The 24,177-nt window shown below is 45.0% G+C and overlaps 1 protein-coding gene across 1 annotated transcript in view; it reads left to right on the top strand.

Moving 5' to 3' along the window:
- IQCH (IQ motif containing H) overlaps positions 1 to 24,177 on the top strand; it is a 219,174-nt gene that overhangs the window by 175,845 nt on the left and 19,152 nt on the right. The window contains exon 17 of the mRNA XM_073618288.1: positions 6,207 to 6,368. Within this exon, the coding sequence (XP_073474389.1) occupies positions 6,207 to 6,368 (162 nt within the window). The remainder of the gene's footprint in view (positions 1 to 6,206; positions 6,369 to 24,177) is intronic.

Genomic DNA, 24,177 nt, shown 5'->3' with positions numbered 1-24,177 from the left:
CCCTGTCCATATGACCCATGTATAACCAATCACCCTACTCTGTCCATATGACCTATGTATAACCAATCACCCTACTCTGTCCATATGACCCATGTATAACCAATCACCCTACTCTGTCCATATGACCTATGTATAACCAATCACCCTACTCTGTCCATATGACCCATGTATAACCAATCACCCTACTCTGTCCATATGACCCATGTATAACCAATCACCCTACTCTGTCCATATGACCTATGTATAACCAATCACCCTACTCTGTCCATATGACCTATGTATAACCAATCACCCTACTCTGTCCATATGACCCATGTATAACCAATCTCCCTACTCTGTCCATATGACCCATGTATAACCAATCTCCCTACTCTATCCATATGACTTATGTATAACCAATCACCCTACTCTATCCATATGACCTATGTATAACCAATCACCCTACTCTATCCATATGGCCTATGTATAACCAATCACCTTACTCTGTCCATATGACCCATGTATAACCAATCACCCTACTCTATCCATATGACCTATGTATAACCAATCACCCTACTGTGTCCATATGACCCATGTATAACCAATCACCCTACTCTATCCATATGACCTATGTATAACCAATCGCCCTACTCTGTCCATATGACCCATGTATAACCAATCACCCTACTCTATCCATATGACCTATGTATAACCAATCACCTTACTCTGTCCATATGACCCATGTATAACCAATCACCCTACTCTGTCCATATAACCTATGTATAACCAATCGACCCTACCCTGTCCATATGACCTATTTATAACCAATCACCCTACTCTGTCCATATGACCTATGTATAAGCCATCAGCCTACTCTGTCCATGTGACCTATGTATAAGCCAGGGATCCTCAAACTATGGCCCTCCAGCTGTTGTGGAATTCCGCGTCCCATGAGGCATTGTAAAACTCTGACATTCACAGACATAACTAGGCATGATGGGAATTGTAGTTTCTGAACAACTAGAGGGCCATAGTTTGAAGACCCCTGGTATAAGCCATCAGCCTACTCTGTCCATAAGACATATGTATAACCAATCACCCTACTCATATGACCTTTGTATAAGCCATCGCCCTACTCTGTCCATATGACATATGTATAAGCAATATTTCGTTTCTTAACAGCTGACCTCTGTACCTAATATACTAAAATAATATGGGTGATGGCACTAAGGGTCTAATAAATTTGATAATGTACGGCAGAGGGAAATAATGACAAGCTATTTCCAACTAACGGTAGCTTTTATCAATTGCAATACACATATAACTAGAGAAATATGTAGGCATACATTTTTGACCTCTCCTTGAGATATACTAGTTCCCTACCTATTGTCCTAATGCCTTGGCTTTAATACTTTTTAAAGAAGAATTCCAGGTATTGCAATTTTTACTTAGTTACATTTATACAGCTTGGACCAATGTAAATGTGTATGTGCCATACCTGTGGGATTCCCCTGGAAGCTGGAAATCATTGTATTAGGCTCCACTACTGCAGTGATCTCCACTAGCTTCTGGGTCCCATGCCAAGCAGCTGTCCTGCTGCAATGTGTACACAGGAGGTCGCTCAATTGGCTTGGGTGCCAGTCAGGAACACTTTTCATTTTCTCAATGAATGCAAAGGGTTCTCTGAATAGGGTCCCTGCTGAGTAGGCAAACTCCTGGCATGGGTTCTGAAAGCTAGTGGAGATCACTGTAGTAGTGGTGCCTCGTAGAGTGATTTCCAGCTTCCACGGGGATCCCACAGGTATACCTACTTACATTGCTCCAAGCTGCATTAGTATAACTATGCAAAGACCAGGCAGTAAAAGCACACTTTCATCTTAAACAGTTAGTTACTCTAAGCCCAATTTTATATATTGTAATCATGGTCCCAATCTGGTGTGACCTATGGGCAGCTGAGGCTTCTCTGTAGACATTTCACACCACAGATCACACAATACCACTGAGGTCTCCAGTACAAGCCAGTGCTGAGGGCCAAGTGACAGGTTAATCAGTTGTTGTTTTCAGATGTGTGATGTATGATATTACAGTTCTCATTGACCCTATGTTAGCAGTAATAAAGAACCCAAAGGGTTAACGCAGCACTTCAAAGAGTATATGTTTAAATAATAAAGTGTAAAAGCCGCCAGCACTAAAAGTCTAATACTAAACTCCAATACATCACAAAAATAAAAAATGCAGCGCTAAAACAGTAAATGAAGGTGAAAAATATTATATATGTGAGATATAAGCACACCAAAAAAGTAAAAAAGTGATGACCCATCAGACGTTATCACAATAGGTTCGATGGAATGTTTGGTGAAAACAAGTCTCATATAAAAAACTAAAGCAGATATCTTAATGTATACAAAACTAATAAAGGTATCAAAGAAAATTTAATACTGAAAAAATGTGAATAATATAGGTGTCAACCACAAGAAAAAAGTTGCTTACAAAATATATGTGCAAATAATAGTCCCAATAACATATAGTGCAGAGGAAAAACTAATCAGTCCATAAATAATGTGAATTAAGATCCAATGTGAACGGAATCCAAAGAGAATGAGATACAGGTGAGTCCAACATCCAGAGTAATTCACACCCAAGTGAGATATGAGGCTCCTTACCAGCTAGAGTTGACCACCATAACAGTGATCTCGCCAGGCATTTGGGAAATTATCAGGTCACCCATGAACCTATACCGGCATCCACAGTTAAGATCGTAGTACTCAAAAGACAAAAGCAAGATATGCTCCCATAGTGTAAAATTGCAAAACAGATAGTTTTGTATACGTTAAGATATCTGCTTTAGTTTTTTATATGAGACTTGTTTTCACCAAACATTCCATCGAACCTATGTTAGCATTGCTTGAATTTAATGTATGGCTAATCAAAACCACTTCATGTATGTGTCAGAAACCATGAAATCAGGCCAAGACAGAAGTATAGTTAAACCACACTTGTTTAATAATAAAATAAAAAGAACAAACATAGTCAAAACATAACCAGAGTTCAGTAAGCAGGACGGATAGTCAGCCAAGCCAGAAGTCAGGCATCAATGTAGTAGAACAGCAAGCAGGATCTGGAGCCAGAAGTGATGTCAGCAAAGCAAGTCTTGAACAGGATCGCAGGAGATAGTTTCTGTAATTTTGACCAAGGCGAAGGCAGAGAACCTCTGGACTGGACGGCTTAAGTAGGCAGGACTGACGAGCAGGATATCATCAACAGCCGAGTAACTGTGGAGAGATAGGAGCTGGCAATTAGCCGACAGCTTAGCTGCCAGCTCAGAGAAGGAAGGGCTGAGCCCAGCCCTGACAGTATGGTCAGTCTAATAAGAAGCTATACTGAAATTCGCTGATTAACATAAATGTACAAGTTAGGTTGAAAATCACATTCAGAATATTTTATTAGAAGCTGTCTTGTATGGGTACCAAAATGGAAATGGAAATTGAAGCGCCGCACCACCGCTAAAAGGTCCAGATACAGCTTTATTCCAATAAAAGTCAGAGGGACAATCCAAAGCAGTGTCAGGACAAGGTCACCTAGAGCCCAGGGTGGGCATGCCTAATTGCATCGCCCCCCAAGATGTATGAGCATTATGTGCCAGCAAAAATCATCCCCCTTCATAAATATACAGTACTAATCTGTTTGCACAAATCTTTGAACCCCCCCCCATGTGCCCCCTGCACAAATCACCCCCCCCCCCCAAAAAAAATCCCCTACCTAGGACAAATTTTCTACCAAGTGCAATTCCCCCCCCACTCCAAATCCCACCAGCACAAATCCCCCCCTACCAATTCCCCATTCTAGCACAAATCCCCCCACCCTAAAAAAAGTTCCCCTCCTAGCACAAATTCCTTCCCGCTTCTACCATATCACCTTTTCTCCCCCTCCAAATCACCACTCCCAGCACACCTCCCCAAATTTCCCCTCCTAGAACCAGTCTTACCTTCTGCTGCCCCCCCATCCCATTTCCTCCTCCCAACACAAATCCCCTCCCCCCAATCTCCTTGTGGTGCCCCCCCCACCTCACATGACACCACAGTGCCTAGGGCAGCCACCCCTCCTGTCCACCCCAAGGCCCAGCCTTGATCCAAAGTGTGGGCACTTATGCTGAACACATTATAGGGTCAGACTGAATACAAGTACTTAGAACAGCTATTCTCAACCAGAATTGATCTAGAGAAGTCTTTCTCAACCTTCTGAACATTGAGGAACCCTTGAAATAACGTTCCTTACTCTTGTGAGCATTGGGAAGAAAAGAAAAAAGATCAGCGGTGTCAGTGGGAAATTATCTGAGAGGTATAAATTGGTCTTGGCAACCTCTGGAGAAACCCTAGGCTTCCATGGAACCCTGGTTGAGAAACCCTGCTCTAGAGGTTGCTAAGGGTTCCTTGAGCTGTTACTGACTGACCTCCCATTTGATGGTACCTTCATAATTCTGGGGCCAATACCATTAGGTAGTGTAGGTATCATTACCCCAATGGTCTTTTTTGCTGTCTGTAAGGGTGGCATTCTGACCAGGCAGGTGGTTTATTTTTTCTTGGGGGGGGGGGCGGAGAGACGGCAAACAACCACCTATCCCCCATCAAGCGGCACCCAACCCCCTGCTGTTTGCTGGTCCGTCTGGCACTTACCCCAGCGTGGCGGGTGGCAGGCAGCATGGTGTAGCGGCTCTGTGTCCTCTCCTCCATGGCGGCTTCCAGCTCCTCCCCCTTCCTCCTAGGCATCCAATGGGATTGCCTGTCTTTTCAGCCAATCGTGTGACCGTTGTCAAAACCTGCCTCCTGATTGGCCGGGAGGAAGATCAGAGTTACAACAGTGAATATTCATTCGCTGTTGTGACACACCTGGGTGGGATCGGAGCGCACTCTCTGCGCCCCGAGCCCACCCTATATTCAAGACTAGTAGAGCCTCTGGCTCTAATTGGTGCTTCAAAAAAACAGCCCATCCCCCCCCTGCTTTGGAATCCATGTGCCAGTGTCCTGAAAGAGGCCGGACGCATGGATGGGGGGGGGGGGGCGATGGACAGGGGGGGGGTGGTGCCCATGTGTCCTTAATGGATGGGCCCGCCCCTGCTGACCACTACTGAAAGCATTCTTCCCATCTGCCTCCTATGGAAGGGGCATTTTTCCCACTGACTCCCAATTAATTGTTTCTAGCATTGCTTCCCCAAGAATTGAAAATTATTTCCAGGGTTCCTCTGGGGGAAAATGGTTGAGAAAGGCTGACTTAGACTGATCATACACAGTGCCAGACAAGGCCTACAGGACAAGTACACGAACAATAAAAGAAATCAATGTTGCCCCTCTACAGCCTCGTCAGCTGCCGATTGAGCACTTCCCTCGCCCCCTGAAGCAGATCCTTATGATGACGGATTGTATCTTTAATAGCTCATCAGATTCCTGCCAGTTGGTTATTAAAGAGTGTCTCGGCAGTGATTCATTTAGAGGGCATTTGCTTGTGAATATGATTCAGAAATTAGCAGGAGTTTAGCAAGAGGCAAGGCACTGGCTGACCCCTTAATAATGTTATAATGATGCCATTTAACATCCGCCGCTTACACCAGTGACTCTGCGCAGTGTGCTGAGAGGGCCGATCTGCTGGCAGGTTACACGGAGAGGGAGGACCCCCGAACCTGACCCCACATCCGCCACTGATCAGGACAGATGTCAGTGTGTTGAATGGCACAGACCCCTCAACATGCTGAGAGGCTGACCTCGGGATAATAACAAGTGTTTCTGCTTCGTGTGACCTTGTCAATGTCATTTCACACTGACTGTGAATCAACATTTACCCCTGGACATCTCAGGGGGGGGCATTGCCGGCCTTAAATCTATTAAATAACAACAAAAAATAAAAATAAAAAATAGGTAATTGTGCAATATCAGCCTCTTGGTCAAAAAACAAAGCAATCAATAACTCACCTATATTATAATGCAAAAAAAAAAACAATTACCGTACTAATTCTATCATCAATGTTTATTACTATAATTAAACAGGACCTTTCTCATCTGCAGACTCATCAGTGGATAGGCTGTGATATCAGAAGATACCAATAGCAGTATATAGTGAATCATTAAACTGTATGTAAATCTGTGATCAGCAACTAACCACATACAAGGCATGGTGGGCTCCTGTGATTGTATTCTGATAGCACAGATGTGATCTGTTCTTCTTGGTTTATTTAGATTTGGGCCACTGACTTGGACCTGGGCTACAGTGACCAGCTGGCCATGACCCAACTCCTGCTGTATCTGACCAATGGGGCGCTGGATTGTACCAACAGCCAACTCAATGTACCGATTGCTAAGAAAACGGAGCGCTCCAGACACCGAGCTCCAACAGTAGAGGTAAAAAGTACACACTGTCCACATACTGCTTGTCTATACTGTCCACATACTGCTTGTCCACACTGTCCACACTTATTGCTTGTCCACACTGTTCACACTCACTGCTTGTCCATACTGTCCACACTCACTGCTTGTCTATACTGTCCACACTCACTGCTTGTCCATACTGTGCACACTCACTGCTTGTCCACACTGTCCACACTCACTGCTTGTCCATACTGTCCACACTCACTGCTTGTCCATACTGTCCACACTCACTGCTTGTCCACACTGTCCACACTCACTGCTTGTCCATACTGTCCACACTCACTGCTTGTCCATACTGTCCACACTCACTGCTTGTCCATACTGTCCACACTCACTGCTTGTCCATACTGTCCACACTCACTGCTTGTCCATACGGGCCCCTCGTTCCTTGTCTATACTGTCCACTCACTGCTTGTCCACACTGTCCACACTCACTGCTTGTCCACACTGTCCACACTCACTGCTTGTCCATACTGTCCACACTCACTGCTTGTCTATACTGTCCACACTCACTGCTTGTCCACACTGTCCACACTCACTTCATGTCCACACTGTCCACACTCACTGCTTGTCCACACTGTTCACACTCACTGCTTGTCCATACTGGCCGTTGACTGCTTGTCCACACTGTCCACACTCACTGCTTGTCCATACTGTCCACACTCACTGCATGTCCACACTGTCCACACTCACTGCTTGTCCACACTGTCCACACTCACTGCTTGTCCACACTGTCCACACTCACTGCTTGTCCATACTGTCCACACTCACTGCTTGTCTATACTGTCCACACTCACTGCTTGTCCACACTGTCCACACTCACTGCTTGTCCATAGTGTCCACACTCACTGCTTGTCCACACTGTCCACACTCACTGCTTGTCCACACTGTCCACACTCACTGCTTGTCCACACTGTCCACACTCACTGCTTGTCCATACTGTCCACACTCACTACTTGTCTATACTGTCCACACTCACTGCTTGTCCACACTGTCCACACTCATTGCTTGTCCATAGTGTCCACACTCACTGCTTGTCCACACTGTCCACACTCACTGCTTGTCCACACTGTCCACACTCACTGCTTGTCCATACTGTCCACACTCACTGCTTGTCTATACTGTCCACACTCACTGCTTGTCCACACTGTCCACACTCACTGCTTGTCCATACTGTCCACACTCACTGCTTGTCCATACTGTCCACACTCACTGCTTGTCCACACTGTCCACACTCACTGCTTGTCCATACTGTCCACACTCACTGCTTGTACACACTGTCCACACTCACTGCTTGTCCATACTGTCCACACTCACTGCTTGTCCACACTGTCCACACTCACTGCTTGTCCATACTGTCCACACTCACTGCTTGTACACACTGTCCACACTCACTGCTTGTGCATACTGTCCACACTCACTGCTTGTCCACACTCACTGCTTGTCCACACTGTCCACACTCACTGCTTGTCCACACTCACTGCTTGTGCATACTGTCCACACTCACTGCTTGTCCATACTGTCCACACTCACTGCTTGTCCACACTGTCCACACTCACTGCTTGTCCATACTGTCCACACTCACTGCTTGTACACACTGTCCACACTCACTGCTTGTCCATACTGTCCACACTCACTGCTTGTGCATACTGTCCACACTCACTGCTTGTCCACACTCACTGCTTGTCCACACTGTCCACACTCACTGCTTGTCCACACTCACTGCTTGTGCATACTGTCCACACTCACTGCTTGTCCACACTCACTGCTTGTGCATACTGTCCACACTCACTGCTTGTCCATACTGTCCACTCACTACTTGTCCATACTGTCCACACTCACTGCTTGTCCATACTGTCCACTCACTGCTTGTCCATACTGTCCACTCACTGCTTGTCCATACTGTTCACACTCACTGCTTGTCCATACTGTCCACACTTACTGCTTGTCCATACTGTCCACACTCACTGCTTGTCCATACTGTCCACACTCACTGCTTGTCCATACTGTCCACACTCACTGCTTGTCCACACTGTCCACACTCACTGCTTGTCCATACTGTCCACACTCACTGCTTGTCCTTACTGTCCACACTCACTGCTTGTCCACACTGTCCACACTCACTGCTTGTCCATACTGTCCACACTCACTGCTTGTGCATACTGTCCACTCACTGCTTGTCCATACTGTCCACACTGTCCACACTCACTGCTTGTCCACACTGTCCACACTCACTGCTTGTCCATACTGTCCACACTCACTGCTTGTCCATACTGTCCACACTCACTGCTTGTGCATACTGTCCACACTCACTGCTTGTCCATACTGTCCACACTCACTGCTTGTGCATACTGTCCACACTCACTGCTTGTCCACACTGTCCACACTCACTGCTTGTCCATACTGTCCACTCACTACTTGTCCATACTGTCCACTCACTACTTGTCCATACTGTCCACACTCACTGTTTGTCCATACTGTCCACTCACTGCTTGTCCATACTGTCCACACTCACTGCTTGTCCATACTGTCCACACTCACTGCTTGTCCATACTGTCCACACTCACTGCTTGTCCACACTGTCCACACTCACTGCTTGTCCACACTGTCCACACTCATTGCTTGTCCATACTGTCCACACTCACTGCTTGTCCATACTGTCCACACTCACTGCTTGTCCATACTGTCCACACTCACTGCTTGTCCATACTGTCCACACTCACTGCTTGTCCATACTGTCCACTCACTGCTTGTCCATACTGTCCACACTCACTGCTTGTCCATACTGTCCACTCACTGCTTGTCCATACTGCCCACACTCACTGCTTGTCCATACTGTCCACACTCACTGCTGGTCCATACTGTCCACACTCACTGCTTGTCTACACTGTCCACACTCACTGCTTGTCCACACTGTCCACACTCACTGCTTGTACACACTGTCCACACTCACTGCTTAACCACACGGTCCACACTCACTGCTTGTGCATACTGTCCACACTCACTGCTTGTCCATACTGTCCACTCACTACTTGTCCATACTGTCCATACTCACTGCTTGTCCATACTGTCCATACTCACTGCTTGTTCACACTGTCCACACTCACTGCTTGTCCATACTGTCCACACTCACTGCTTGTCCATACTGTCCACACTCACTGCTTGTCCACACTTTCCACACTTACTGCTTGTCCACACTGTCCACACTCACTGCTTGTCCATACTGTCCACACTCACTGCTTGTCCATACTGTCCACACTCACTGCTTGTCCATACTGTCCACACTCACTGCTTGTCCACACTGTCCACACTTACTGCTTGTCCACACTGTCCACTCACTGCTTGTCCATACTGTCCACTCACTGCTTGTCCATACTGTCCACACTCACTGCTTGTCCATACTGTCCACTCACTGCTTGTCCATACTGTCCACACTCACTGCTTGTCCATACTGTCCACTCACTGCTTGTCCACACTGTCCACACTCACTGCTTGTCCATACTGTCCACACTCACTGCTTGCCCATACTGTCCACACTCACTGCTTGTCCATACTGTCCACACTCACTGCTTGTCCATACTGCCCACACCCACTGCTTGTCCATACTGTCCACACTCACTGCTTGTCCATACTGCCCACACCCACTGCTTGTCCATACTGTCCACACTCACTGCTTGTCCACACTGTCCACACTCACTGCTTGTCCATACTGTCCACACTCACTGCTTGTCCATACTATCCACACTCACTGCTTGTCCATACTGTCCACACTCACTGCTGGTCCACACTGTCCACACTCACTGCTTGTCCACACTGTCCACACTCACTGCTTGTCCATACTGTCCACACTCACTGCTTGTCCACACTGTCCACACTCACTGCTTGTCTACACTGTCCACACTCACTGCTTGTCTACACTGTCCACACTCACTGCTTGTCCACACTGTCCACACTCACTGCTTGTCCACACTGTCCACACTCACTGCTTGTCCATACTGTCCACACTCACTGCTTGTCCACACTGTCCACACTCACTGCTTGTCTACACTGTCCACACTCACTGCTTGTCTACACTGTCCACACTCACTGCTTGTCCACACTGTCCACACTCACTACTTGTCCATACTGTCCACACTCACTGCTTGTCCACACTGTCCACACTCACTGCTTGTCTACACTGTCCACACTCACTGCTTGTCCACACTGTCCACACTCACTGCTTGTCCATACTGTCCACACTCACTGCTTGTCCACACTGTCCACACTCACTGCTTGTCCATACTGTCCACACTCACTGCTTGTCCTTACTGTCCACACTCACTGCTTGTCCACACTGTCCACACTCACTGCTTGTCCATACTGTCCACACTCACTGCTTGTGCATACTGTCCACTCACTGCTTGTCCATACTGTCCACACTGTCCACACTCACTGCTTGTCCACACTGTCCACACTCACTGCTTGTCCATACTGTCCACACTCACTGCTTGTCCATACTGTCCACACTCACTGCTTGTCCACACTGTCCACACTCACTGCTTGTCCATACTGTCCACACTCACTGCTTGTGCATACTGTCCACACTCACTGCTTGTCCATACTGTCCACACTCACTGCTTGTGCATACTGTCCACACTCACTGCTTGTCCACACTGTCCACACTCACTGCTTGTCCATACTGTCCACTCACTACTTGTCCATACTGTCCACTCACTACTTGTCCATACTGTCCACACTCACTGCTTGTCCACACTGTCCACACTCATTGCTTGTCCATACTGTCCACACTCACTGCTTGTCCATACTGTCCACACTCACTGCTTGTCCACACTGTCCACACTCATTGCTTGTCCATACTGTCCACACTCACTGCTTGTCCATACTGTCCACACTCACTGCTTGTCTATACTGTCCACACTCACTGCTTGTCCATACTGTCCACACTCACTGCTTGTCCATACTGTCCACTCACTGCTTGTCCATACTGTCCACACTCACTGCTTGTCCATACTGTCCACTCACTGCTTGTCCATACTGCCCACACTCACTGCTTGTCCATACTGTCCACACTCAATGCTGGTCCATACTGTCCACACTCACTGCTTGTCTACACTGTCCACACTCACTGCTTGTCCACACTGTCCACACTCACTGCTTGTACACACTGTCCACACTCACTGCTTAACCACACGGTCCACACTCACTGCTTGTGCATACTGTCCACACTCACTGCTTGTCCATACTGTCCACTCACTACTTGTCCATACTGTCCACACTCACTGCTTGTCCATACTGTCCACACTCACTGCTTGTCCACACTGTCCACACTCACTGCTTGTCCATACTGTCCACACTCACTGCATGTCCACACTGTCCATACTCACTGCTTGTCCATACTGTCCATACTCACTGCTTGTCCACACTGTCCACACTCACTGCTTGTCCATACTGTCCACACTCACTGCTTGTCCATACTGTCCACACTCACTGCTTGTCCACACTGTCCACACTTACTGCTTGTCCACACTGTCCACACTCACTGCTTGTCCATACTGTCCACACTCACTGCTTGTCCATACTGTCCACACTCACTGCTTGTCCATACTGTCCACACTCACTGCTTGTCCACACTGTCCACACTTACTGCTTCTCCACACTGTCCACTCACTGCTTGTCCATACTGTCCACACTCACTGCTTGTCCATACTGTCCACTCACTGCTTGTCCATACTGTCCACACTCACTGCTTGTCCATACTGTCCACTCACTGCTTGTCCACACTGTCCACACTCACTGCTTGTCCATACTGTCCACACTCACTGCTTGCCCATACTGTCCACACTCACTGCTTGTCCATACTGTCCACACTCACTGCTTGTCCATACTGCCCACACCCACTGCTTGTCCATACTGTCCACACTCACTGCTTGTCCATACTGCCCACACCCACTGCTTGTCCATACTGTCCACACTCACTGCTTGTCCACACTGTCCACACTCACTGCTTGTCCATACTGTCCACACTCACTGCTTGTCCATACTGTCCACACTCACTGCTTGTCCACACTGTCCACACTCACTGCTTGTCCATACTGTCCACACTCACTGCTTGTCTATACTGTCCACACTCACTGCTTGTCCATACTGTCCACACTCACTGCTTGTCCACACTGTCCACACTCACTGCTTGTCCATACTGTCCATACTCACTGCTTGTCCATACTGTCCACACTCACTGCTTGTCCACACTGTCCACACTCACTGCTTGTCCATACTGTCCACACTCACTGCTTGTCCACACTGTCCACACTCACTGCTTGTCCACACTGTCCACACTCACTGCTTGTCCATACTGTCCACACTCACTGCTTGTCCATACTGTCCACACTCACTGCTTGTCCATACTGTCCACACTCACTGCTTGTCCATACTGTCCACACTCACTGCTTGTCCACACTGTCCACACTCACTGCTTGTCCATATGCTCCATATTTGTTACTCTTCTTCCATATTACTGCCACAATTTCCCCATTATGTGTATTCATAGTCATAATGCTTTAACCTAAACCTAGATCAGCAAAGGGTTGCAGTAGGCTGCTTCATGTTTCAATATTCCACACAATTTCTGTAATCTATAAGGGGGTATGAATTAGCATACCCCATACTTACTTCATATAAGATGTTAAGAACTGTGTGAAAGATGTGAGCCTTACAACTGACAAAAAGGTCCAGTGAGATATGTAATCTAAATTCCACCTCATTCATACTACATACCATCATGTTTACTCCAACTTTCTGTAATAATGTACAGAATGTACTGATATGTTATGTATATCTGAACATAACGTTACTCTGAATGTGCGGTTTTCACTTCTTATATAGAGTGCTAAAAGGGAAATCCATACAATCATAATATATACTTATAATGTGATCCCATACAGCTAGATGGACATCTCAGTCAGATGACATGGAAGCCTGGTTGGATAATGAACAGATCTTCACACACATGGCTTAAAAATTCATATTATTATTTATTGTAGGTATTTTATATAGTGCCAACAATTTACGAAGCACTTTAAACACTGTACATTAGCATTAGTTCCTGCCCTCAAGGAGCTTACAATCTAAATTCCTTATCTTACATACACATACTAGGGCCAATTTAGACCACTAACCCCTGTGCTGCAAAATAGAGTGACAGTAAGGTCTTTCTCAGTTTTGTCGTTTTTTTTTAGGTGTAGGTATATTGATGCCAATTTTACATGGAGACAATGTCAGGTTGAAAAAAGACACAGATCCATCTAGTTCAAACAATAAAATAAACAAATGAATAAATACGAGGGCTGTACCGAAAGTAATGCACAAGTGAGCAAAACATTTTTATTAACTTACATAGGTCATTCAAATGTCACATGTTGGTAGAGTAACTCTTCCATTATAGTAATTTTTCCTCTATAGTAACTTTTCCACTATAGTAACCCTTCCTCTATAGTAACTCTTCCTCTATTGTAACCCTTCCTCTATAGTAACTCTTCCTCTATTGTAACTCTTCCTCTATTGTAACTCTTCCTCTATAGTAACTCTTTCTCTATTATAACTCTTCCTCTATTGTAACTCTTCCTCTAGTAACTCTTCCTCTATAGTAACTCTTCCACTATAGTAACTCTTCCTCTATTATAACCCTTCCTCTATAGTAACTCTTCCACTATAGTAACCCTTCCTCTATAGTAACTCCTCCACTATAGTAACTCTTCCCCTATTATAACTCTTCCTCTATTGTAACTCTTCCTCTATTGTAACTCTTTCTTTATTATAACTCTTCCTCTATTGTAACTCTTCCTCTATAGTAACTCTTCCTCTATAGTAACTCTTCCACTATAGTAACTCTTCCTCTATTATAACCCTTCCTCTATAGTAACTCTTCCACTATAGTAACTTTTCCTCTATTATAACTCTTCCTCTATAGTAACTCTTCCTCTATAGTAACTTTTCCTCTATAGTAACTCCTCCACTATAGTAACTCTTCCTCTATTATAACCCTTCCTCTATAGTAACTCTTCCTCTATAGTAACTCCTCCACTATAGTAACTCTTCCTCTATTATAACTTCCTCTATTGTAACTCTTCCTCTATAGTAACTCTTCCACTATAGTAACTCTTCCTCTATTGTAACTCTTCCTCTATAGTAACTCTTCCACTATAGTAACTCTTCCTCTATAGTAATTCTTCCTTTATAGTAACTCTTCCTCTATTGTAACTCTTCCTCTATAGAAACTCTTCCTCTATAGAAACTCTTCCTCTATTGTAACTCTTCCTCTATTGTAACTCTTCCTCTATAGAAACTCTTCCTCTATTGTAACTCTTCTTCTATTTCATTGCAGGTAAAGAACGGAATCCAAGCAGAAGCAAGGTGCCATCAATTGAGTTCTTGATGAAGGAGGGGTGCACGCTATCCTACATCCACAGAAGGCAACAGAATGTTTATGGAGATTACACCATTGACAAGAGCAATGTCTTCTCATTGGTGACTCTTATCAATGGTGTCATCTCTGCTAATATTCTGTAGCCTTCTGTGGATATCAGACAGCTTGACACCCCTCCTTCATCAGGAACTCAATGACGGCACGTTGCTTATGCTTGGAATCCATTATTTACCTGCAATGAAAAAGAAGAAGAAGAGATACTATGGAGGAAGAGTTACTATAAAACATACAACGTACATAATACTCGTGATATTTGAACTACCTATGTAAGTAAACAAAGTTATCCCCAATTTTGCATTACTTTCGGTATAACCTTGTAGAAAACCTCCATATACAGAACACTATACCCACAGTTAATCCAGAGGAAGACCCTGTAAATCATGTTTTTTTTCTTTTTTGGGAGCTGAAAACTCTTTGTCAGGAGTGGGCTCTGAACCTACGACCTCTGTGGTGTTTGGCTGTGGCTTTTCTCTCTGTGCCACTGAGGTGTTGGGCAGCTCCCTGTCTGATCTCTTAGGACAATCTTGCCTTGTCTCCTGCTTCTTGTGAACCTTGAACTCTTTGCTCCTCCCATGAACTTCCTGATTTAAGCCGTGTCTCTGCACTTCCTGTTTACCAGATTATTTTGCTGTCTCCAGCCAATATCTTGCTCCTTTGTGAGAGAAAAGGGCTATCTGCACGACCACTCATTACCGACCTTGGCTTGTTTCTTGACTATGCTTCTGCTTGATCCCAACCTGCAACCATTCATTACCAACATTTGGCCTTTTCCACGACTACGCTTTTGCTTGATGCCAACCTGCAACCACTTGTTACTGACCTTTGGCTTGTTTACTGACTAAACTTCTGCTTGATCCCTACCTGCTTTATCTTTTAAGCCATGTCTCCGCACTTCCTGTTTTCCAGATTATTTTGCTCTCTCCAGCCGTGATCGTGCTCATTTATGACAAATAAGGACTATCTCCACTACCACTCATTACCGGCCTTGGCTTGTTCCTTGACTATGCTTCTGCTTGATCCCAACCTGCAACCATTCATTACCAACATTTGACCTTTTCCACGACTACGCTTTTGCTTGATGGCAACCTGCAACCACTTGTTACTGACCTTTGGCTTATTTACTGACTACACTTCTGCTTGATCCCTACCTGCCTTATCTGCTATTGGAACCTAGCTTGCTCACCTCCTGGTGGGGCGATTCTGAGGACCATGACCTGGTACTGACATACAGCAAAACCCATCTCCACCATCAGGAGCTCAAGTGAATACCGGTTAATGCTTAGACCCTGCACCTCGGGTGAGCCCGCGTCATCCACCAAGGGGACCTGCTTGAGTACTTTTCCAACTGGTTGGTGGGAGCCTGTCTACTGCTATAGTTACTGGTGTCCAAGCCTGACCCCTGACCATGACAACGGTCTTCCTGGTGTTGTGCAGAGTGGCTGCCCTTCTGCACAGTAACCATAGTAGAAGATCGCTTGCTAGACATGGCTGCCATTTAGAGAATGACACTATTCATCCAAGCTTCTTGAAGGGTCAGCTTAGTGAGTTATTGTGACCATGCCCTTGATAGCATAGTATTGTTTCACCCCTGATTCATCATATACACTATATCTCAATTTTACCTTTTGATGTTTCAATTCAGTTATATATCGGTGAGTGATGATTATATTTGTGTAATCTTTCAGTATTAATAAAATCATTGCATGTCAGCAACTTTCGGTATGTCCCAGCACCGGCTACATGATTATAGCTATTATTTCTTGCATTTATTACTTTCTTTCACACTCATATTGGCCTCCCGTGCTCCCGCTGATGTTCCATTTAAACTCCCGTCTTCCCCTTTAGTAAGACGCACTGTAGTGTGACTCGCTATGCCGTTACCTTTCAGGGCCTCTGTAGATTAACACCCGCTTTTCTCTGTTTATGCACCCCCTTCAATAAAAGAATACATTTTCTCAGTGCTGCCGCTCCTGTAATTATGTATAAAACCAATCACTCATTATCTGCGAGATAGATGAGGCTAAATAAGCACAGCATTAATAATTTACAAGACTCTTCATTATGCCAGTGTACGGACTGCGAAGACCCAGCAAGAGCAATTCTTTCAGTCTGATGCCAACCCTTAAACAATGGCGCTCCATCAATGAGGCCCCATCCTGCTTCACGCTTGTTAAACAGAGACATGGATTATTCTATCAAATGCTCCTCTAGTTTCTACTCCCCCACCGCAAATCAACAGCTTCCGAAGTACAATTCTTATGGTCCCCCCCTCTGCACGCTAATGACTCCAGCCATGGGTGATATTAATTCTGCAAATATTATAAACATGATTAGCTTGCATTCGGAGATTTATTGCATCAGCGTCTTCTGGTGCCAAGATTCATGCTGTGCCTGCTTATATTCCATCAGATTGAGGGTACAGAATCATTTGTGGGGTAACATGCTTCACAAGTACTTACTGCTCCCATCACGAAAAACTGAGAGCAAGAATTTTCAGCTTCTGGCTATCCATTGAACAACAGCACCTTGTCTGCTGTGCGTTATATTCCACTAGGATACGCACACTACGGTCTCCATTATTGCAACCCATTTCATTAAAAAAAACAGGACATGGTGTGGAGCATGTGGTGCCTACAAAAAGTTCTCTTTGCATAAGAGCTCCAAGATTGGAGGCAAGCAAATCATGTGACTTTGACAGGTTATGTGACTACGTTCTCGTCCCTGCTTTTATTTCTTTTTATTTTCATGTCATCCATTGGTGGTCAATAGGAAAAATGCCCCTTACATTGGTGGCCAGTGAGAAGAATGCTCCTTACATTGGTGGCCAGTGGAAGGAATGTTCCTTACTTTGGTGATCACTGGGAAGAATGTTCCTTACATTGGTGATTAGTGAGAAGAATGTTTCTTACATTGGTGGTCAGTGGGATGAATGCCCCTTACATTGGTGATCAGTGGGAATAATGTCCCTTACAGTGGTGATCAGTGGGAAGAATGTTCCTTACATTGGTGATCAGTGAGAAGAATGTTCCATACATTGGTGATCAGTGTGAAGAATGTTCCTTACATTGGTGATCAGTGAGAAGAATGTTCCTTACATTGGTGATCAGTGGGAAGAATGTTCCTTACATTGGTGATCAGTGAGAAGAATGTTCCTTACATTGGTGATCAGTGAGAAGAATGTTCCTTACATTGGTGATCAGTGAGAAGAATGTCCCTTACATTGGTGATCAGTGAGAAGAATGCTCCTTACATTGGTGATCAGTGAGAAGAATGTTCCTTACATTGGTGATCAGTGAGAAGAATGTTCCATACATTGGTGGTCAGTGGGAAGAATGTTCCTTACATTGGTGGTCAGTGGGAAGAATGTCCCTTACATTGGTGATCAGTGAGAAGAATGTTCCTTACATTGGTGATCAGTGAGAAGAATGTTCCTTACATTGGTGATCAGTGAGAAGAATGTTCCTTACATTGGTGATCAGTGAGAAGAATGTTCCTTACATTGGTGATCAGTGAGAAGAATGTTCCTTACATTGGTGATCAGTGAGAAGAATGTTCCTTACATTGGTGATCAGTGAGAAGAATGTTCCTTACATTGGTGATCAGTGAGAAGAATGCTCCTTACATTGGTGATCAGTGAGAAGAATGCTCCTTACATTGGTGGTCAGTGGGAAGAATGTTCCTTACATTGGTGATCAGTGGGAAGAATGTTCCTTACATTGGTGATCAGTGGGAAGAATGCTCCTTACATTGGTGATCAGTGGTAAAAATGTCCCTTACCCTGGTGGTCAATGGGAAGAATGTGCTTTATAAATATATAGTCATACCATTAAACTTTAATAGAGAAAGTGATCTATGACTCACAAAAGTATCTAATGCCGCGTACACATGAGCAGATTTTCCGTCAGAAAAAACTTGGATGGTTTTTCCGACGGAATTCCGCTCAAGCTTGCCTTGCATACACACGGTCACACAAAAGTTCTCTGAACTTCCGACCGTCAAGTACACGGTGACGTGCAACACTACGAGGAGACGAGAAAATGAAGTTCAATGCTTCCGAACATGCGTCGAATTGTTTCTGAGCATGCGTAGGAATTTTGCGCGTCGGAATTTGTACAGACGATCGCATTTTCGGGTAGGAACTTTTTCCAACCGAAAAATTGAGAACCTGCTCTCAATCTTTTGCTGGCGAGAATTCCGCCAGCAAAAGTCCGATGGGGTGTACACACGGTCGCATTTTCCGACCAAAACCTCTCATCGGTCTTTTGCTGGCCGAATTTCCGATCGTGTGTACAGGGCATTACAGTCCTGTTTACACCTTGCTTTTGCTTTGCTTCAAAAATGATACCCCATGCCGCTTTAGTGGTGCTTCAAAGCATCTTCAAAGCCTCCATAGAAGTCCATGACAAAGCTTGCTTGAAGCACCATCAAAGCATCATCGAAGCACCACTGAAGCATCAATAACACATCAAAGAAGCATGTTGAAGCTGTAGGCGCTTTAATGTGTGTTGAAGCCGAAGCAAGTGTAAATGAGCCCTTAAAGTGGTTGTAAACCTCAGACATGAAATATGAACAAAGCATATCCCTCTATCGTGTGCACTATATATATATATATATATATATATATATATATATATATATATATAGTGTGTGTCTCAATTAAGAGCTCTAAGCTTCATATCTCCCAAGAGAAAAATGGTGGCTAGGAGGGAGCTCCAGCACACAGCCTGTAAATGACAGCGTCAGCTCTATACCTGTGTGCTGTGGGAAAGGGGTCTGTCCCTTCACTCCAATCAGCTCTCAGAGCTCTGCAGTGTGTAATTTCAGCCCCCTGTTTTCTGACAGCTCAGACAAGCTTTATAAATTCTGGGCTTTGAACAGATGTAGCGAAGAGGGAGCTGCAGATAAATAGGTACAACTTATGTAGGTGGGCTTGTTTCATCTCTGTGTATTGCCTCAGGCCAGTCACTTCATTGGGTATATGGAAGGGTTTACTGGTCTCTGACCTCCCCATTTTTTTTTTTTTTTTTTCGCCCGGCGTACCTGATGGTGGTATCCGGACATTTCAGGTACTCACCCATCCAGTGGATCCAGCATTGACCCGCTGAGATCATCTCATACCTGGCCACAGCTCTGTCCCATGCCGCCATGTTTTTTCTGAAGTCATCGAGAAGCTCACTGGCTCTTCCGGGTACAGTTGACGGGCCCCTCGATGACACGCCAATAAGCCCGCCCCCTCCTCCTGTTTGTCAATGAAAGCCTATGCCTCCTTGGATATGTGAAGTACAAATCCTGGGAGGCACAGTGGGCAATGTGTGCGTCATTCGCCTAAGTGAGTGATGTGCAAGGGGAGGCGGGGCCAAAATTAACATAAAAAAAAAACCTAAACAAAAACAATGATACCCTATTCCAGCAGAGGAAAAGAGGAGGGGTGGAGAGTCTGGATCGTCGTAGAGGCAATGAAGATCCGCTTTAGGGTTAGCCACTAAAATGAGTCCCTCATTAGTCCACTAGAGGGGGTAGAACACTAAAGTTGCATCATCGGTCCTTTAGTGCTTATATGTTAAATCATTTGGTCAAGTGACATCAGGATCGGAAAACCCTGATCTGCTCTGCAAACCAAAAAAAAAAATTGTAGGATCTGTTTTGGCAGAATTATTTTTTTAATGACCTTGATCTATAGCAGGGGTCTCCAAACTTTCTAAACAAAGGGCCAGTTTTCTGTCCTTCAGACTTTAGGTGGGCCGGACTGTGGTCATTGGGAGTAGAAAAGGGTCGAAGGCAGTGGGAAAAAAACAATGGCCTATCGTTGGTGTGAGTTGGAGGAATTGTGCCCCATCATTGGTGTCATTGGGCTCCATCATTGGTGTCATTGGGAAAAATTGTGCACCACCATTAGTGTCATTGGGAGGAACTGTGCCCCATCATTGATGCCATTGGGCCCCATTGTAGATGAACTTTGGAGCAATTGTGCCCCATCATTGGTTTCATTGGGAGGAATTGTGTCTCATCATTGGAGTCATTGGGCCCTATTTTTGGTGTCATTGGGAGGAATTGTTTTCCATCATTGGTGTCATTGGGCCCCATTGACGGTTTCAGTGGGGGGAATTGTGTCCCATCATTCGTGTCTTAGGGCCTCGTTGTTGGTTTAAGTGGGAGGAATTGTGCCCCATCATTGGTAGGAATTGTGCCTTATTGGTGTCATTGGGAGGAATTGTGCCCCATCATTGGAGTCATTGGGTCCTATTTTTGGTGTCATTTGGAGGAATTGTTTTTCATCATTGGTGTCATTGGGCCCCATTGATGGTTTCAGTGGGGGGAATTATGTCCCATCATTGGTGTCATTGGGAGGAATTGTGCCCCATCATTGGTGTCATTGGGAGGAATTGTGCCCCATCATTGGTGTCATTGGGAGGAATTGTGCCCCATCATTGGTGTCTTAGGGCCTCATTGTTGGTTTAAGTTGGAGGAATTGTGCCCCATCATTGGTAGGAATTGTGCCTTATTGGTGTCATTGGGAGGAATTGTGCCCCATTATTGGTGCCATTGGGCCCCATTGTAGATGTACTTTGGAGCAATTGTGCCGTGTCATTGGGAGGAATTGTGTCTCATCATTGGAGTCATTGGGTCCTATTTTTGGTGTCATTGGGAGGAATTGTTTTCTATCATTGGTGTCATTGGGTCCCATTGATGGTTTCAGTGGGGGGAATTGTGTCCCATCATTGGTATCATTGGGAGGAATTGTGCCCCATCATTGGTGTCATTAGGAGGAATTGGGCCCCATCATTGGTGTCATTAGGAGGAATTGGGCCCCATCATTGGTGTCATTGGGAGGAATTGGGCCCCATTGTAGATGTACTTTGGAGCAATTGTGCCCCATCATTGGTGTCATTGGGAGGAATTGTGTCTCATCATTGGTGTCATTGGGAGGAATTGTGCCCCATCATTGGTGTCTTAGGGCCTCATTGTTGGTTTAAGTTGGAGGAATTGTGCCCCATCATTGGTAGGAATTATGCCCCATCATTGGTGCCATTGGGCCCCATTGTAGATGTACTTTGGAGCAATTGTGCCCCATCATTGGTGTCATTGGGGGGAATTGTGTCCCATCATTGGTGTCATTGGGAGGAATTGTGTCTCATCATTGGAGTTATTGGGCCCTATTTTTGGTGTCATTGGGAGGAATTGTTTTCCATCATTGGTGTCATTGGGCCCCATTGACGGTTTCAGTGGGGGGAATTGTGTCCCATCATTGGTGTCATTGGGAGGAATTGTGCCCCATCATTGGTGTCTTAGGGCCTCATTGTTGGTTTAAGTGGGAGGAATTGTGCCCCATCATTGGTAGGAATTGTGCCTTATTGGTGTCATTGGGAGGAATTGTGCCCTAACATTGGTGTCTTCGGGCCTCATTGTTGGTCTAAGTGGGAGGAATTGTACCCCATCATTGGTAGGAATTGTGCCTTATTGGTGTCATTTGGATGAATTGTGCCCCATCATTGGTGCCTTTGGGCCCAATTGTTAATGTACTTTGGAGCAATTGTGCCCCATCATTGGTGCCATTGGGAGGAATTGTGTCTCATCATTGGAGTCATTGGGTCCTTTTTTTGGTGTCATTGGGAGGAATTGTTTTTCATCATTGGTGTCATTGGGCCCCATTGATGGTTTCATTGGGGGGAATTGTGCCCCATCATTGGTAGGAATATTGCCTTATTGGTGTCATTGGGAGGATTTGTGCCCCTTCATTGGTGCCATTGGGCCCCATTGTAGATGTACTTTGGAGCAATTGTGCCCCATCATTGGTGTCATTGGGAGGAATTGTGTCTCATCATTGGAGTCATTGGGCCCCATTGTTGGTTTAAGAGGTAGGAATTGTGCCTTATTGGTGTCATTGGTAGGAACTGTGCCTTATTGGTGTTATTGGGAGGAATTGTGCCCCATCATTGGTGTCAGTGAGGGGAATTATGCCCCATTGTTGGTATCAGTGGATGAAAGAGTGCCCTAAGGGCCGGATAAAATCAAGCAAAGGGCCACGTCTGGCCCCCCGGGCCACAGTTTGGAGACCACTGATCTATAGGATAGCTTAGTGAGGCCACTTCAGACGAAGTTGATTTTTTTTCCTAATAAATGAGTGACTTGGAGTGTACGGGGAATGATGCAGAGAGTTAGAAATATCCACTTTTATTGTGGCAGGGAAGCAAAACTGTTTTTTTTTTTTCCCATTAATTGTCAGGCAGGGGGGGGGGGGGGGTGTAAACATTGGGAGCCCAATAGAGCAGGTCAGCTGTAAAAGCAAGCCATCGATATGTTGCTCTTTTGGTTCCTCACAAAGGTTTTGGATTACAGCCTATAAAAGGTATTGATCAGAGGAAGCCATAAAGAGCGGTGTGCACATTGTGCTCCTGGGGGAGGCTGGAGGAGAACAAGCTGCACCATTTTTATGTAGCAAATCATTCAATGTCCTTTGTGATACACGGACAGGGACCACTTATGTACCTGCCTGTGTGTTCAGTAAACACCAGCGGTATGTCTCCTATACGATCGCTGAGCCCATAAGTGGGTCTCTCCTGTGCGTTATTACACCCGAAACAACCCCCCACCCCACCCCCACACGCTTCTCCCAGAGGGCTGAGAAAAAACATTCGGAAGACAAGCAGTGAGTATTGTTAGGAAATACTTGTAGATATTACATAGTTACAGTAAAACCTTGGATTGCGAGTATAATTCGTTCCGGAAACATGCTTGTAATCCAAAGCACTTGTATATCAAAGCGAATTTACCCATTAGAAATAATGGAAACTCAGATGATTCGTTCCACAACCATTTATTCATAAATCCTTCAGTTTATAGTCCATATAAAAAGATATATATAGCGATGTGATCAGGTTGTGTAACCATAAAATGTCCATCCACAAATGGAAGCCACCACAAGGCGATTAGAAGCAAAATCCAACAGGAGCTCCAGAGTATAAAAGAGAAGAGAAGAGAGGAGCCTCTAAGTGTAGCAATATGTTGCTAAATGTTGCACCTTCATTAAATGTAACCATATTGCTACACTTAGAGGCGCCTCTCTTCTCTTTTATACTCAGTTGTGACGTGACGCTACTTGTATATCAAGTCAAAATTTATTAAAAAATGTTGCTTGTCTTGCAAAACACTCTCAAACCAAAGGTTTTACTGTACATAGTTAGTCTGGTTGAAAAAAGACACCATCTATTCTAGTTTAACCAATAATATGGAAAAAAAAATGATTAACCACTAACATTTCTCTCCTACATGTAAAAATCATCTTTTTATTTTGATAGAAAA

This window comes from Aquarana catesbeiana, linkage group LG03 (genome assembly GCF_042186555.1).
Source record: "Aquarana catesbeiana isolate 2022-GZ linkage group LG03, ASM4218655v1, whole genome shotgun sequence".
NCBI classification, from domain to species: domain Eukaryota; kingdom Metazoa; phylum Chordata; class Amphibia; order Anura; family Ranidae; genus Aquarana; species Aquarana catesbeiana.
Note: the sequence above shows the minus strand (reverse complement) of the source record. Positions and strands in the feature narration are given on the sequence as shown.